We start from the raw sequence: 17516 nt of genomic DNA on the forward strand, positions 1-17516 counted from the left end.
TGGACACGTTGACATGTCCTGATGTAATGGGATGAAAGACCTCACTGAAATGAAGGAAGCATAGCCTCTCGCTCTACATTCTGTCCATCCTTACCTGACTTTAAGCAGACAAGACAAATGAGACAGCACACACACACACCCACGAGCATGCAGCGTAGTTGTTAGCAGCTTTGTAGCCTTGGCCCAAAGCCAGCTCCCTGTCCGTCTGTCTGTCTGTCTGTCAGACGGAGCATGCTCATTACAACCTTGACAACATTCCACTGAGGTTGCCAAGGATACCAGGCAGAGCTGGCAGGACCTGCGTGTATGTGTATTTGAGTGTTTAATAGGAACTCGCACAAATACGTAGACCAGTGTTTTGGTTATATGACCACACACACACACACACTCTCTCTCTTTGCCTTTGCTCTTTTTCTCTCTCTCTCTCTCTCTCTCCCTCTCTCTGTCTCCCTCTCTCGCTCATTCCTTTCTCTCTGTAGATCATTGTTAATCAGTCTCGTCCCATCTCCTCTCCACTGGCTGTCAGTGGCTTGTCAGAAGCCCGTCAGAGCCCCTGCAGTCCGTCACACACTACTGCCGTTAATGACATCTGATGACACCCATCGTTGAAGTCACCCACTGGAGATGACTGGGGACTCGGCGTGCTCGCAGCTTAGGAATCGTTTCTTTTGTTCAGCCCTGCAGTGTGTTTAAAAATATATATCCCCAAACATAATTCTGCTTTACTTATGTGCAGACTGTTTGCGTTTCAGCTCGCCTGACCTCCTTCACCTTGCTTTTCACAGCTGCCTTTGAACTCACTGCAGTAGGAGTTTACATCAAAGGTCGTGTGAAAACCCTGAATTCATCAATAAATACTGAACTGTTTAAAAATGGTACATTTAGGATAGACGTACAGCTAAGATAAAAGATTGAAAGTCTAACTCCTTTCAAATGCAAACTTATTGGCATGAATTTGACTAGTAAAACTTCAATTGGATAATTTTCGGGTATTTTTTCCGGAAAAAATATGTTAAATACATTCATGCTGTCTGCAACATGAAAAGCACAAATTGTCCTTTGTGCACAAACTCTGTAATGTTTTCGAAATGTTCAAAGAAGCCACGGGAAAGGTTGAACCGCTGTTCAAAGATGATAATCATTAGGCTGCTCTAATAGGCCTCTTTTTAGTGTCTTCCTACATCCTTCCACACCGTCTTCACTGCTTCATCCCCCCTTTTATACCTTTGCTCCAATTTGTCATCGTCTTCGTTCATTTCCTTACATCTTTCGTAACCCACCCACTTACCTCTTTCCTGCTCCTACTCTCCCTATTGAATTAGTCCTCTCCATGCACCTATGGCTGTATTGTTCCCCTGTCAGGGTTTATGGTGACAGGCTTATGCCAGAGCCCATGCTGTGCTGGGAACCTGGCATTGCTCGCCATATCTCTCCCCTGAATTCTCCCGTTTTCTCCTGTTGTCTTTTTTTAAACTTCCCTTCTTTTTCTTTGGCCCGTCTCACTGTCTTTTTATCTGTCAGTCTCCTTCCCATAAGCAGCAAATTCTTTACGCTCTGTCGTCGTTTTCATTTTGTTTTCTCCAGAGGAGGAAGTGGAAAACTTTGACGTGTCCAGTCTCCAGGAAGAGGCTCTGAGGAATATTGAGGCTGACAGCTTCTGGTGCATGAGCAAACTGCTGGACGGGATCCAGGTAAGCTGTGTGTTCAGCCTGTGCAGGTTGCCTCACAACATTTTCAATAATAGGTCTTAAAGCCACTACATGAACTTCCAGTAACAGATGCTTTACCATATTACTGATCCTCTTTAGTCATCACTCTAAGCAGAGATGGAAGAACTGAAAGAGTGTTCACATATTAATCTCTTGACAAGACATCAGACATCAGATATCTGTCAGCTGGCTAGCTTTTGTTAGCTAGCTACCTGTTGTTTAACCTGTTGTTCAACATTTAAGTCCTCTCTTCTTCCACCGTTTTGTATCTTGTAATCAGAAATTTGTCAACACACAAAAAGAGCTCAAATTGTGGTGAAAAGTCTTCTTTTCTTTTCTCTTTTTTACCAACAACTACATTGATAAGTGATCAGTTGATAGTTAATTTGTATAGTTGGTGTTAATGAATCAAAACAATGAAATGATCTTTAATAATGTTCACTAATCAAAAGTAATGTCAAAACATCTGTTTATTTTCATCATAACTTTGTTTAATGAAAGGTAATTCATTCTTGATTGCATGTTGTACTTGAGTTATGCAGAGCTTACAAGAGATGCTCAGGGTTATATACTGATGACATCAGCAAACATAACATCCTCATTCCAAGATGTCACATACCTGTGTGACTTTTGATGGTTTTAAAGTAGTAAGTTTTAAACCAAGCCATAATTGTTTTAATTAACCATTTTAGTGCCTAAAATTAGCTGTTTTTTAGTGGCTTTATAAATAACTTCATAACTCATAAAAGCTGTTCGTAGCTGTTTTGTAAGTTGTATTATAACTTCACAGAAACAATCCAGACAATGTTCAAAGAAGTAATAAAAGCTTATTCTTAACCAATTAGTAAACATAATAAATAAAAATGTTAATTAAGATGAACAATATTAAAATAAGCCAGTAGTTCATTACAGTTAACTCCTGTTTTTACCATTTTTTTTTAATAATATAAAGTTTTGTTGCCTCATTTCTTATTAATGTAACTTCTGGACTGGATTATATTACTTCTTCTGGTCACTCCCAGATGGTCCTGCTGAGAGTTGAACTGAAAGCCCAGCTCTCATGAAGGAGTGGCTCGACATGTCATCAGTAAACCATAACACTAATTATGCTTTGGTTGAACATTTGATTAACAAGTCCAAAACAGCCTTCAAAGAGAATGACAATGCTCAGCTTCTTTTTAATCTCCATACAGCGTGGTAGTTGCTTGTGAATTTTTGGTTTCAGAGGGTTGCACATAATGGACGACTCAGCCAGTAGCTACCTGACATTAGAGCAATGTGGATGGAGCGGGGATTTGCAACACTATCTGACCATCCAACACGCAGTTTGGACAGACCATAAATCCCACCTAACGGCACCTTTCCTCTGTTTTCCTTGGTTATAGACCATTAATTTGAAAAATAATTGCATCTTTCAACTACATAGGGAGAGTTTTACACCATAACTCTTTCTTCAGCATGATTTTCTTCTGCTTTGTGTGCGTGCATAAAATAACAGCTGAGATAATCAGCTGTACAGACTGTGTGGAATGTTCCAGCGTTTTGGTGGGCTGGTATTCCTCTCTGTTGCAAAGCTGGCAGGACTTCTTGTGTAAGCATTACATACAGTCTTTCTGTGTGGGTTTCAGAAATGTGATTGTCTTGCATATTCTAAAGCGTGCCCGAGTGTCTGGAGGGCAGATAATTGCATACAGTCCACATCACCAAAATTCATTTTGTTTCATCATTTCTTCCCAAACCGTCTTGCCCACGAGCTCTGTTAATCGACCCGCTCTCAGCGGTCATGGTTGAGCCATCTGTCAATTCTAAATGTGCTTGCCTGGGCTGGCGGTACATTTGCCCTCAATAGCAACATTGTTGCTTAGCATCCCCAATTCTGCATCCATTTTGAAATATATATTATATATGTTTTATTATTTCTTGCTGTGTTGTAAAATTAAATTCTTTGAAAAGTCATTTGTGCTATCAAAAAAAAAAGTAGCCAGCCCACTTCCCTTCATCTCAAAGCAGCAGCATTTTAGCTCCTTTTGAGATGCTAATGATACCAGGGTCAGATGTTACTGTTAGCCGTGGCAGCTGTAATTGTTACTTACTGGCAAAGTAAAAGAAACATCTGCCAAGTGTTAGCAGTGGGAATGATGACTGTAGTATAAAGTAACACTTAGGAGAATTGCCACTGCAGTAAGTGTTAAAGTATATTTACCAGGCAATATGCTTTTTGTTTGTGTTTTAAGGGTAAAGGACAACACCCTGAGTCTTGGTAGTAAATTTTCACCAAAGTGAAATCAATATTAGGCTTATTTCCAGTTGCCTATTTTAATCTTGGATATTCATGCCCTATTTATTTGCCTTATTTATGCAGTTTTTCAGCTCTTCCTGTGGCTCATTTCCTTTAAAGGCCATTCTCCCTTCTTGTGATTGGCTACCCCTCTGAGCCGTGTGTTGGCGATGACCATATTTTGTTTTCAACTCTCGAGAATAGAAAAAAGTGCCTGAAACTGAGCATTTAGAGCAGTCGGAAGCCTGAGCTTGATTGGATTACCTTTACAGATGCTGCCCTCAACATTGGCCATTAATAGGCGTGTTTAATATGATATAAGCACCCAGCATTGGAACAGTACACATATGTAGCAAAAAGTAGGGGAAAGCAAAATAAGAATACAAATGAATAAAAGTTTCAACCCCGTAATGTGTTTAATATCCAAACAGCTGTTTAAGAGACACTTCAGTATCTATCCTCTCATCAGAACCACTACATTTTACATAGGTAGTGCATAAGGCAGCTAATCTGCTCTGTTTTGACCTGCAAAACAAAGTGCACACAAACACAGTTTCTCCAGTTTGTTGCTGTACCAGTGGTTTTAACACCAGTGTTTAATCTGTGTCACCACCTGAGATTGGGATGGGGATGTAGTTTTACTATCCACAGTCTGCTGGTGCTTTTAATATTTAATTGGAGTATCAGAGTAAGGCATCCCGCTCTATGGGCGGCTTAGCCCTGTTAGCCGTCTCCTCTGGCGTCTCTGTGTAGCTACAGTGGCAACACGCACCTTAGTATCACTAACATGGACAATAGGTTAACTGGATACATCCAGATTAACTGAAGTGTTTCATTTGTAAACTATTGTACATGTCGCCTGATATCACACTTGTACACAGAGCGATGTGCGCTGCCAGACGACTGAAAAAGCTGCACTTAAACTGAGCCTCTGTGCGGCTAAAGCAGTTGACTCATTACCTGATATTTGACCATCAAAGTCAGAAAAAGAAACAACTTCTCAATTTATTAGCAACTGTTTTCTCTTTAAATACAGTTATAAAGATAGTCTCCCACCCACCCCCATTTAGGACTACTTTATGGACCCTGCCTCTTTCGCACATCTCGTTTTGTATTTTTTGTGTAGTCATTTATTATTATCACTGCAGCTTATGAATCACACATCACTGTCTTTTGTGATGCCGAATTTGTTTGTGATCTATCACAAATAACAAGAAAACGCATAGATTTCTGTCAAATGAGACAACACAGACTCATTGCCTTTAGGCATGCCGATCATGCTTACTGCTCTGCTCCGTCACCCTCCAGAGGCTCATTCTGAGGCAGAAAAAGAAAAGACTGCAATATCTTAACAGATGTTTATCCATGCTGTTTAATAGATACATCTGTGCATTGAAAATAGTGTTAATCAAATACCAAAGGTAATTCGTATTAAGGAGCATATTTAAATACAAAGACCATAAATAACTATCAGTTGGTAGGCTATTCATTCAGGAAATTAATAGACGCTGGGCCTTGTTGCCCCTGAGAGAGAAAGACAGAGAGCTGCAGAGCAGAGGAAGTAAGAGAGAAGAATAGAGTGTGTGTCTTTGTGTATCTGTTGGTATGTGAATGGCTGTCCCCACGCTTGTGTTTGTTTGTGACCTTGGCTCCAAACTAATTATGTGCAATGCACCAGGGAAGCCCATGCTTCCCCCCTAATGCTTTCTAAACAATCTGACGGAGGCTGAGTGCCTCCGCGCCATAATTAGTTGGTGATCCTTGCTCTGACCTCGTCTTAGACCCTCTCACATCCACTATACACTATTAGCCTTAACTGCGGCCATGAAGGTGGGGGTCCAGGGTTGGCGGGTGGCAGAGTTTGTCTGTGCAATTACATTTGCGAGCTGCCTTCTAAGCACCTTATATTTCCAGTGTTTTGTGTGGAGCCTGCGCCACACTGGTGTCAACTTGTTTTGAACCAACTGGTGCAAAGTGTTTAAAGTTTAATTGCATAACAATGCAGAATAAACTTTTAAATGGGGATGTTTGAAAACCACTAAATGGTTGGGAAATTTCATGAAGAGAAATGTGTCTTCTTCCATCCATCCATGAACCACAGCTGCTGTGCTTTTCTTGCTATTTTATGTAATTACCTGGTGTACAGTGGAAATACTTTTTTAAAACTGTAAATTGGCCATTAGCTCTGGTTTTAGTGCTTCACCACCACGCTTCTCTCTCACCTAAAAGTGAACAGAGTATTTTTGGCTGTCAATTCACTTAAGCGGCTTCTCTAATGAGCTGCAGTTTTAATTGGCAGCAGTGCAGCCCCCGCCTCTAAAGAGCATGCTGGGATGAAAGATAGGTTAGAGAGATCCAGGCTATTCTAATTTTTAAGTTTTACAAAATCAGATGGACAATTTATTTTGTGAGGAAACATGACCGCTCTTGTTAGTCTTCACAGTTCTAGATCATAAAAATGTCGACAGATGCCTTCTTTAACCCCTTGGGATTTTAAAAGGAACATTGCTCATGTTAAGAGCATGTGCTCTTGATGTGTGCACTACCACACACACGCTGCTCTACTGGACAGTGAATGGCAGTTCGATGGTTAAATGATTGAGGATTGATATTTATCAGTCTTGGCGTGACCTATTAAGTGCTGTTAAGTGGATGCGCACTTGTGTATTTGTGTGCATTTACAACTGCCTCAACCATATAACGGCGCACAGTCCACCGTGCTTCTCCAGCGCCTCTTTTATTGTCTCCTACGGTTTTGTTTTGTTTTTTTTTAAATAAATTTTATTTTCAGTCACAGCAGCATGTTAATAACAAAACATTGAACATAAAGTAGTTTGCTGTTCAGTATTTACAATACCCCAAAAGATAACAGAAATAGAAAAGGAAAACAAACAAACAAACCAAAGAAACCCCTACAAAACAACAAAAAACAAACAAACAACAACAAACAAACATAAAAATAAAATGTATAAGGGACATTCAGAGTACAGTTAACTATGATAGTGATATAGAGATATGGCATCTGGTCATGATAAGGTGGTCATTTTAAACGTTTCCATGTACATCAGGAATGGCTGCCATGCCTTAAGAAATTTGGTGGTTGAACCTGCCAGTGTATATCTCATCTTTTCTAAATGTAAAAACCTCATGAGCTCTGCAAGCCACTGTTCATGTGTGGGAGGAGCTTCCGTCTTCCATCTTAAAAGGCCCACTCTTTAATTTAAGGAAAGGAAGTAATACCATCGCACAGATAAGAGCTGATGGTTCACAAAAGCAAACATCAATGTGCCTGCTATGTTTTCCAGCTTAAACTACGGGCCGACTGATATCGGATTTTTTAGACCAATACCGATATTTGATTTAAAAATCCTGTTACTGTTACTTACTAAGATAATGCGTCAGTGCAATTAAAAAATATATATATTTTGTTTTATGTTCACAACAAGTCCTTGTTTCCTCATTTGCTCATTTGCTCTTTTCCTGACTCTGCTTTGATCAGCTGGTTGTGTTTCTGGTCTTCTGCCATCTGGTGGACAGATTATGCAACATCAACATCAATCATACCATAGTTGATCGGTGTTTCTACTTTTCATTCACTAGCTGTTATAAATACCATACCAATATGGCAAATAGCTCATAACGGCTAACCCCACTAATATATGAGTAACATACAGGGATTTATAACCTCCCTGTATGTTACATTTTGAGCTCTCGTGTTAAACCTGTTATGCTACTTTACTAAAATCTGCTTCTCACAAAGTGTTTCTCAAGGTTTTAGTTTATTTCAGTTTGCTCTGGTTGTGCCTTCAATTTAGGCTTTGCTGTGTTGTCAGCTTCTATGATGGTCTTTAATATTAAGATACACTGAAAAGCTTAATAGAGGCAGGAGTTAAAGAGGGATCATCTCTTTAGCAGGAACGAGAAATACAAGTGGACGGCGCTCATGCTCATTTAGCTGCTGTGAATTTTTATACTTTATTCTCATTTATGATCAACCTTGATCATAAAGTGATATTCATGTATCCTGCATTAAACAGAATGTATTAAATATATGGACTAAAGAGTCTAATAGTTTTTTTGATATTATCCTTCACATCTTTCTTTGAGTTCATCTCCACTGAAAAGCAATTAGGAAAAGACACTTAACATTTTTCTGACATAATGAACGAAACATGACACAATTAACTGAGTTACTTACCTAGAAGAAATTGTTCAAATGGGCCTAAATTTATTACTTTTTGATTTTCTAGTCATACGAGTCAAGTGTTTTTAAGCCTGCCTGGATCTCTAAGTTGATACATGAACCATCACAATACTGTAAGAATTACAATGAATTTATGTATTCCTTGAAAAAAAAAAAAGGTTCTACAAATGGCTACATTTCACTAGTTGACACACAACTCTGTTAGACTGCCCGCCTGTTGCCCCACTCTCTCTAGCAGCCAATTAGTCTTACACTGTTCTAAATTGGACAGCGCCTCTGGCTAACTTTACTAATTTAACTTGTTAAAATTGCTCCATATCTCCTGTTTCCATGAATCTAAATGAAACCGTCATCTCTGCTAATATTGCATTGTTGATTTAAACATGTCTTCTTAATCCTGGGCCATAATATATTATTAATGTTGCAATAAAAACGGTCAGTCAAAGCCAGAGTAATTTAATATTTGTCATTTTACGGCACAGATAGCTCCCACCTGCATCTCTTGCTGTCTAGCAGCCACAGTATGTGGCTTCCCCGCACAGCCAGGGAGCCTGTGTCTTACCTGCCATGCCCAGCGAGGGAAATGAAGTCAAAAAGTTTAAAAAGTCCATTATTCCGCCAGCACACCCCTGAGGGCTCTCAGTTTTAAAGCCAGCAGATGAAAACCTGCCTTTTATGCTAATTCTGCAGATATGCCTTTTGCAGCACAGGCTCTTAAATGTATTTTCCCAGCACAGGACCTAACTTTGAGATATTTAATTTCGCCTTGGGATGTGAACTTGTTAATACTTCAGCGGTTGTCTTGACAAATGGAGGTCCTGCATGAAAATGTCTCTAACCCCTTTTAGGTTAAAGTGCCATGCTTGGACATGCTACTTTGTGCTATGATGCAGACTTTGGAAGTGTAGATTTATTCCCCCCCATCAAGCACAGCATTGGTGCTTTAAATTTAACTTCTCCTTCTTGTGGAGTCGTGAATGCTTTATTAAAGTTTATTAAAGTTTTATTAAAAGTCTCAGCAGGAATAATATTGGGCAGCTTTTTCAGCACTTTCAGGATTTTATATACACACCGTGCACTGTACGCCGAAGTTGATTATTTCCAGAGGAAACTATATATTGTCAAGCGCTGGTCCCATGAATGCTTCTGCAGTTAAGTTACGACCAAATAAAGAGTAATGAAATGGTATGAAATACAAAAATTTTTTTTTTTTTTTTTTTTTTTTTTTGCCTGTCCCGTTTGGCTCTTTTGCCATCAGAATTATTGTCTAAAGGCGAAGAAAGATGCCCAACGGATTTTCTTTACCAAATTGACCATCCCAGCTTTGCCGTAATGGTCCATTTGATTCACCTTTTATTCTTTATTTTATTTTCACTTGCTGAATACGGGACAGACTTGACTGGGGGAAAGAAAAGGGAGAAAGAAAGAGGGAAAGAAAAACAGTTGAGAAGAGGGACGGGGGAGAAGGGCAAAAAACAAAAAACAGAATAAGCAAAAAAAAAAAAAAAAAAAAAAAAATACATGTATCGATCACCTGGATCACCTGTTGAGAAAGAAAAAAGAAAACAAGCAGAAGAAAACGAGAGTAATACAATAAACAACATCACAATGATATATGGGAATATGACAGTAAATACTAAATATTAAACATTATTGTGCAGCACGTAAGATCGACAGCACAGTGTGCATTGAGGTAGGAGCCAAAAAGGGTGTAGTTTGTGTGTGTGATCACCCGTGTGTACACCTGTGAGCATGGACGCGCTTGTTTTCTTAAAAGGTTCCCTCATGTAATGATCTGCTAGAGGGTGTGGGGGGCCACTGCCCCGTCCTCCAGGGCATGAAGCAGGTATGGAGGAGATCAAAACCCCAGACATCCAGAGGCCCCCAGAACACAAGAGACCAAGGAAGACCAACAGAGGGGCAGCCGTGCCACTGTCCCAGAAAGAGCTGAGGAGAGTCCCAGATGAGGGGTCACCCAGCAGCCACGGAGCAGAAGCCAGGGGGGGTTGCAGCGACGTGCCCGTGAGCTCCGCCGGCAGCCAGCTGTGCCTGAGTGACCGAGCCCCAGGCCGAGAGGCCGGGGGCACCCCACCTCCGAAGTGGCCCAAGCGAGCCCCAGGCTCCAGGCCCCGATAAGCAGCCGCCAAGGAGTGAGCCGGTGTGCACCCGGACGCCCACCCCCGGACACAAAGAACCACCAACGCACCGATGTCTGAGGGAGTCCGCCCCCGGCAGGGGAAGTGGTGGGGGGAGATAGGCCTCCAAACCTTTGAGGGCCTGAGCTGTCCTCAGAGAGGTGGCGTCTGATACCCAACCTGACATATGGACACAGACATACAGGCACACACAGATACAAACATCCATTCCCACCCTCATGCTCTCATATACACTTACTCCACACTTAACCAACGTGGAGACAGACATAAAGAGACGCTGTACACACAATCACACTCCCCAAGCGTACTCTACAAACCGGGTCTAGGTACCCCTGCCCGTGGAGGGGGGAACTGCACCCAGACCCAGGTTGTGTTACCCTTTTTCCCTGCGGTGGGGAGAAGCAGACCGCCCCGACTCCGCAGCAGCAGGGAGGCCCCACATTCCGGACCCCAAATACAAAAATATTAAACGGTCAAACGCTCCCTCGCTTACTACTGTGCATGAGCTGCCTCCAACTCATCCTTTGGTGCACGATCCAATCGTAATGTGTTCGTTCATTGTCAAGGCAACCATCTGTTTCCACGGTCGCAGTAAAGATGGGGGTCTCCCCAGAGTGAGAACAGGGGTCCGAGGAATGACGTGTAGCAGACGGTAGCCAGACCAAACCAGACGCCATGTCCTGTTCTGGTTTCCCCAAGGGTCTCCTACCGTCAACCTGGGCTGTCACTCAGTGCAACACCTACACACACACACAAGGAGTGATCCGCCAGCTGGTGTGTTTGTGTGTGTGTGATGCTTGACAGAATGTTTGTGTGTTGTGTGTTTCCTAAGCTTTTTTAATGAGCCTGTGTATGTAGCCACTGTTGGAGGACAACTTCGATTGAACACATTCACCTGCTTTTATTTTTTTAAATAATTTTCAGTTATACGTTCTTGTCCTGCTTCATCTGTTATTCTTTGACAGATTAAGTAGTATCAAATTAGCTGAACTTGTTTATGTGATGGGTCAGTGGAAAAGGAGGTGGTAACAGCTGCTGAGGAGAAGGGGTGAGGAGACAGACTGCAACTGAAAAATCAGACACAGAAAGAGTGGATGGATAAAAATTATGTAATAAGGATGGTGGATGCTGGATGAGAACCTTGTTAGCAGGGAGACGAGCAGTGTTGATCATATTAGGGGGCATATAAAGCCAGCTCCTACACTGAGGCAGTGTCAGAGTTCACTGATAAGCGAGTACCTTATAACCACCCCTGCCTAATATGCTGCTGGTTCTTCTTGTGCTGCCAAAACAGCTCTGACCTGCTGAACCTTGGAATCTACAAGACGTCTAAGCCACATGTCCTATGGTATCCGGAGCTAAGACATTAGCCGTGAACTCTTTAGGTCTTGTAAGTGACGAGTTCAGGCCACCACAGATCAGAGCTGATCCAGCACATGCTGGTTTTTGCCCATCATCCCTGCATCCAGTGCTTTTCTACAACAATTGTTTATTTACAGCTAAATATAGTTCAGCTCAGTTGTTACAAGATAGTTTTTATTCTTTGCCTCTGTGTGGTCGTAATGTGGTCTGACATTTACTTTTATATAGAAGAGTGTTAACTTATTAAACTCTTGCAAAGTTGTTGAACAAAGGAATGAGTTTGCATTCTATTTAGTGTCCTTTTTTAAAGACTTAATTGAAGTAATACAAGTGATTATATAGCAATCGTTTGCTATATAATCAAATCAATATTCCTTGCTGTCAGGCTATTGATGTTTGCCTACCAGCTTTATTGATAAATGCAGCTTGGTATCATCTGGATAGCAGCGGAAATTTATGCGGTGTGGTTTGTTTTTTGTTTGTTAGTTTTTAAATAACATAAATAGAAGTGGTCCTAGCACACAGCCCTGTGGAACACCATTCGTAACTTTCTAATATAGCACACACAGCACTGTGCATATCCTTTAATCCCACTCATGTGTTATAGCTTCTGTATTAAACCTTTGCAATCAGTAGTATCTAATGTTTCTCTGAGGTCTAGCCAGACAAGCACAGGACAGTTTGTTTGAAGCTATTAAAAGATCATTAGTAACCTTCTTTAGTGCTGTCTCTATGCTACAATAAACTTTTAATCCTTACTCAAACTCTCTAAATAAACCATTCATCTGTAAACGATCACATAAGTGATTTGCAACAACTTTTTTTGTGGGTTCTTGTGTTAAAGGAAGGCTATGAATGAGTCTGTAATTAGCTAAATCATCAGGATCAAGTACAGGTATTTTAAGTAACACTTTTTGTTGCAATAGCTCTTATTGTTCGCTTCTATGTTGAGCTGAATTGTGCAAGAGACATGGACAGACCAGGTTACGGTCTACTTTCTTCAATGACTTTATTTCTTAGAAGTTACATAAGTGAGAAATGTGGTTTCTGTTAATAGTTTTAGGTAATTAAGGAAATGGGTTCAGATGTAGATGCTGGTCATTTAAGTTCACAAGGTTTGTAATAGTCTCATTTCTTTGTCTGTTACCAGATACAGATTTATAAGATGTAGAAAAAGCAGATTTGTACTTCAGACTAACACAATATAAAAGAAGATGAAATGTTGTTTTTATATAACCTGTCTTGTTGGGTGGGGTGGGTGGGGGGTTCTGTCCATATATCTCTTTATACTTTGATTTCAGAACTGTATAAATTGATATTTTCCTTTAGTCATTAGACATCCAGACTTCTGAAACTCTAAGTATTGACTAAAAAGAAGGAACTTCTACAAGAAGTTTAAAATTGGCAGCTGGCAATTATCCAAAACCATTTGATCAAAGACTAAATTCAGACGAATAAAAAAATCAAAGAAAGTGTTCAGAGCCAGCATAAAGTATGACATTAAAGATGGATCTCAGTCAAGTCTAAAACATCTTAAACTGTCTGGTGGACTGCCATTCATTTTAGTATAAATATCCATGATGCTGGGAGGAGGAATCCCAGACTTCCTCTTTACTGTGAGCCTGGGTTCACATTTGGTTTTTACTGAAATTTTCATGACTTTTCTTGCAGCAACAGCAGCAGGTCTAAAACAAGTCCTGAATGGATTGGCACAGCAAAGCTTGGTATGAAAATCTGTGCTTCCCAGATAATAAATCCTTCTCTATAGGGATTCATAACCATCTCATTTGTGTAAAAATTGGTCATATATGACAAGTTATCCATTAACATGAAACCCCTGCTATTAATCACAGCTCCTTTAGTGTTAATGAGCAAATGCTAGCAAGATTTGCTAGAATCTAAGAAGCCAGAAACGGTGAACGTTTGCAGACTTAGGCTTTTTTTTGACAAAGTATTTCTGCATCTACTTTTATAGAGGGGCTCATTACAAATGACTGTATCCTATTGTAGTGTGTGAAAGGGTGTGTCATTAATTCTGATTGCTAATGTTTATGTATATACTTTAAGGTGACAAACATTAATACAAGTGGGCCACTGCTCTAATCCAAAAACCTTGAAGTGGACGTAGAGGGCTTGATGCAATCATAGCCCTCCTTAGGAATCAGGTCCCATCTCATATCCTGCATTAAAAAGTTACTCAAAACACGTAGTCTCTCAGTTTGAAGACAGTCTCACTCACACTCTGAGCCATCAAAGCTGCTCTTTTAGCGTGGCATGTCTTTTGGGTGTTTTTTTTAGTGATGTGCAGGTGCTGCACAATGGCTCTGTGACTAGCACAGTAATATGGTTAATGAGCATTTGATGCTCCTTAACCATCGCAGGAAATTCTCAAAATAAAAAAAATAACATTAATGTCTTTATTGAACTGCACTGCTGCACCTCAGATTTTTAGATGACCTTCCTTGTTGCACTGCCAGTACACGTCTGAGCTTACCGCTCTCACAATCAAGGCCAAGATGAAAGCAGCGTAAAAAATCAGCAGAATAAAATCAGCGCGGTCCTCCTGTAACTTTGAACAGCTGCGGTCTCCACCTTACTACAATCATCATTTCTCTCTCTCTCTCTCCTTTCTCGTTCTGGTACCAGAATGATGGATCATTGGCTTGTCCTTCAGTCTTCTCTGCGACATTGTGTCCATTATTTTCCACCCTTTATCTTGACCTGTCATCTCTCTCTTTTCCTCCTCCTCCTCCTCCTCACCCTTGCAACGTTGGTTCTGTCCAACTTGCTGATAGACATCCGGTGCCACAAAAGGAGGCAATCTTAGTCCAGCATGGAGCCATTGTTGAGTCTAATAGAATGGACTGTGAGGTGAAGGGGAGCTATTGATTCGGCTGACTGAGAGCGAGCAACACAGTGAACAAAGGAAGAGAGAACGGGAGGCTGTTGACACCCGAGAAAGAGAAAAACAAGACACTTTATGTTTGTGTGACGCACGTCCGTCTGTTTATGAGGGGCAGACCGGAGCAGTTCCGCTAAGTTGCTGGGTCAGATGTGGTGAATGGACAGATGGAGAGGGAGGAAGAGAATGCATGAATAATAAAAGGGTGAGAGTTGATTTCCTCGTGTTGCCTCAGCTGATCAAACATCTGACATATTGGATTTGACAAAGACAGGAAGTGAGTGGAAGAAGGATGGGAATAAAAAGAAAGAAAGTAGCAAAGGGGACAAATATAAAAAAAGATTTAAGTGAAGACGAGAATTGGAGAGGGATTGAAACTGGGAGGAGGTGAGGCAACAAGCTATAGGAAAAGAGGAGAAGAAGTGAAAGAGGCCAAAATGCTAAAAAGAGAAGAAAATGTGAGCATATTGTAAAAAAGTATCTTATTCTCATCACAGATATGTTTGAGGGAAGAAAAAGATAGATCTGACTCCAGTACAATTAGTCACAAAGTAAAATGCAGAACAGCATGGAACAAAATGAAACACCAGGGAACAAGCAAAGCAGAGGAGACATAATAGGTTATTCAGAACACTTAGTCAAGTCTAGCCTCATTAACACCACCAAAGTGATGAAAATAGACGGCGAAATGGAGAACATAAGGCGGGAGAGGAAATGACTTCTAGTCGTTGTGGGCGATTAATCGAATTGTATTTTCAATTATGATTTCAGCGTCAATCGCTTATGAAAATGGGACAATCGAGATGAAACCATTATTGCGCAGCGTTTGTTTTCAAAATGACATTCAACTTTTTGCATTGTGCTATCAATCTAGTGCATCCCGGTTCTTTAAACCGGTGCGCTTTTTTTCCTCCCGTACAGCTCATATTCATTCATTGTTTATAATAATAATAATGGATTGGATTTATATAGCGCTTTTCAAGGCACCCAAAGCGCTTTACAATGCCCCTATTCATTCACTCTCACATTCACACACTGGTGGAGGCAGCTACAGTTGTAGCCACAGCTGCCCTGGGGCAGACTGACAGAAGCGAGGCTGCCATATCGCGCCATCGGCCCCTCTGGCCAACACCAGTAGGCAGTAGGGTAAAGTGTCTTGCCCAAGGACACAACGACCAGGACAGAGAGCCCGGGGATCGAACCAGCGGCCTTCCGGTTACAGATGCGCGTCACAACCCCCGAGCCACGGTCGCCCATTTAGCGTAGATCGAACTAAGATGTAAGAAAAGGCGTCTTTTTTTTTGTGTCTCTACAGCCAAGTTTAAAGGTCAAGTGTCACATTAAGAAGCCAGTTTATGATTTACTTTTTAGTAAATGTTACTTTTCCCCAGGCCGCACTATGAGAATCCTGGACAAGAGGAAATAAAAACTGAAAGTGAAGGTTTCGTAAGTTTGGGTAAGGCAAGACCTCTGTCTGTTTTATGACCCTCCCCCCTCAAAAAACCCAACAAACAAACCAATAAAAAGAACCCACTGCATTTTTTCCCCAGTTATTTGTTTGTTTTTCAGCTCATTTGGCTGAAGGTCCGACGATCTCATGCCATGCAGAGGCATCTGTCGTCTTTCCATCTGTTCACAGTTCATGTCGCTAGTCCTCATAAAATGATCACCTAATGGGTCCTCATACAAACTGTGCTCAGGTCAAGGTCGTGTGTGTGTGTGTATGTGTGTTTGTGTTTGGGTTTTTTGGTTGTTTTTTGCAAAACTCTATGAATTGTGATGGATTGTGAGCCAGATGAACTTAACTGATGTTCTGGTTAGCGGATTTCTGTTTGAAGCTCCAATTAATCCACAGTTAAATGTAATACTATAATGTAATTTAAAGTAATTGTAATTACAGTTATTATTTTTTGCCATATTTGAGTAGCCAAAACAAAAAAAAAGATTTGGAGGTAAAATTTAAAATAATATTCTGACTAAAGAAAAAACAGGGACTAACAAATGAGAACAAAGGAAACAAAGTAGAGGGAGGGATACATTAAAGAAAGGGTCTTAGGTCACTGATAATGTGACATTATTAAAAAAAAAACTCATTCAAAGGTCAATTTTGATAAAACTATGAAAGATTAAAAGATTGAGAATAAGAAAAACACATATCCTTTCTGCTGCCTTTTTTATGCTATTGTGTGCAGTCAGGCAGAACTGCAGCAGTGCTCCAACACCAAGAGTAAGCTACAAGAAAACTGCAAGCTAGCAAACACAGACATAAAGAGTATGTGATAGAAAGTGGAGGGAAGAAAAATGTAGTTCGCTCGATGTTTTATGAGAAAGGAAATATATTCAAGTCATTTGCACAAGAAAAATAGAAGAAATGTAATTGAGTTAAAATTGCCTGTTGCCCTAGGTTTGTCTGTTCAGCCGGAGAGAAAAGTGCCTTATGTATGACAAATAATTTACCTCTGGAAATATGTTTTTTTTTAAAAAAAGAATGAAAGAAAGGAGACGGGCATGAAAATGTAAAGGGAAACAATCAGAAATACCTGAGTGCGCCCGATGCACTTAAATGAGTCATACCTTTAACACAAGCAGATTTAGTGTTCAGCACAAGCAATCATTTTCAAAGTTGCCATTTGAAGATTGGGACCGACAAACATGGAGAAGATGGTGTGGATGAGCAAAAAAGTAAAGCAGTCAGACACATGAAATAGGAAAAATGTGAAGCAAACATAGAAGTCTGATGAGGTTGAAACAACACTGGGAAAAAGAACTGGTGGTGTGACAATAGGACTTTAAAACAAAGAAGAAGAGGGAGAAATGGAGAGCAAGAGAGGGGACAAGGCACAGGGAGTTGATTAAAGCCAGCAGCTTCAATAATGCAAATGTAATTACTTGTACTGGCCCTCAC

General features: G+C 40.6%; 1 protein-coding gene across 3 annotated transcripts in view; it reads left to right on the forward strand.

Moving 5' to 3' along the window:
• tbc1d22a (TBC1 domain family, member 22a) overlaps window positions 1-17516 on the forward strand; it is a 172056-nt gene that overhangs the window by 95508 nt on the left and 59032 nt on the right. For all 3 annotated transcript variants that reach the window (XM_087830307.1, XM_006780559.3, XM_006780558.3), the window contains one exon: window positions 1585-1691. In XM_087830307.1, coding sequence (XP_087686433.1) covers window positions 1585-1691 — 107 coding nt within the window. The remainder of the gene's footprint in view (window positions 1-1584; window positions 1692-17516) is intronic.

The sequence above is a fragment of the Neolamprologus brichardi genome, chromosome 17 (assembly GCF_056152115.1).
Source record: "Neolamprologus brichardi isolate AB-2024 chromosome 17, ASM5615211v1, whole genome shotgun sequence".
Lineage (NCBI taxonomy): Eukaryota > Metazoa > Chordata > Actinopteri > Cichliformes > Cichlidae > Neolamprologus > Neolamprologus brichardi.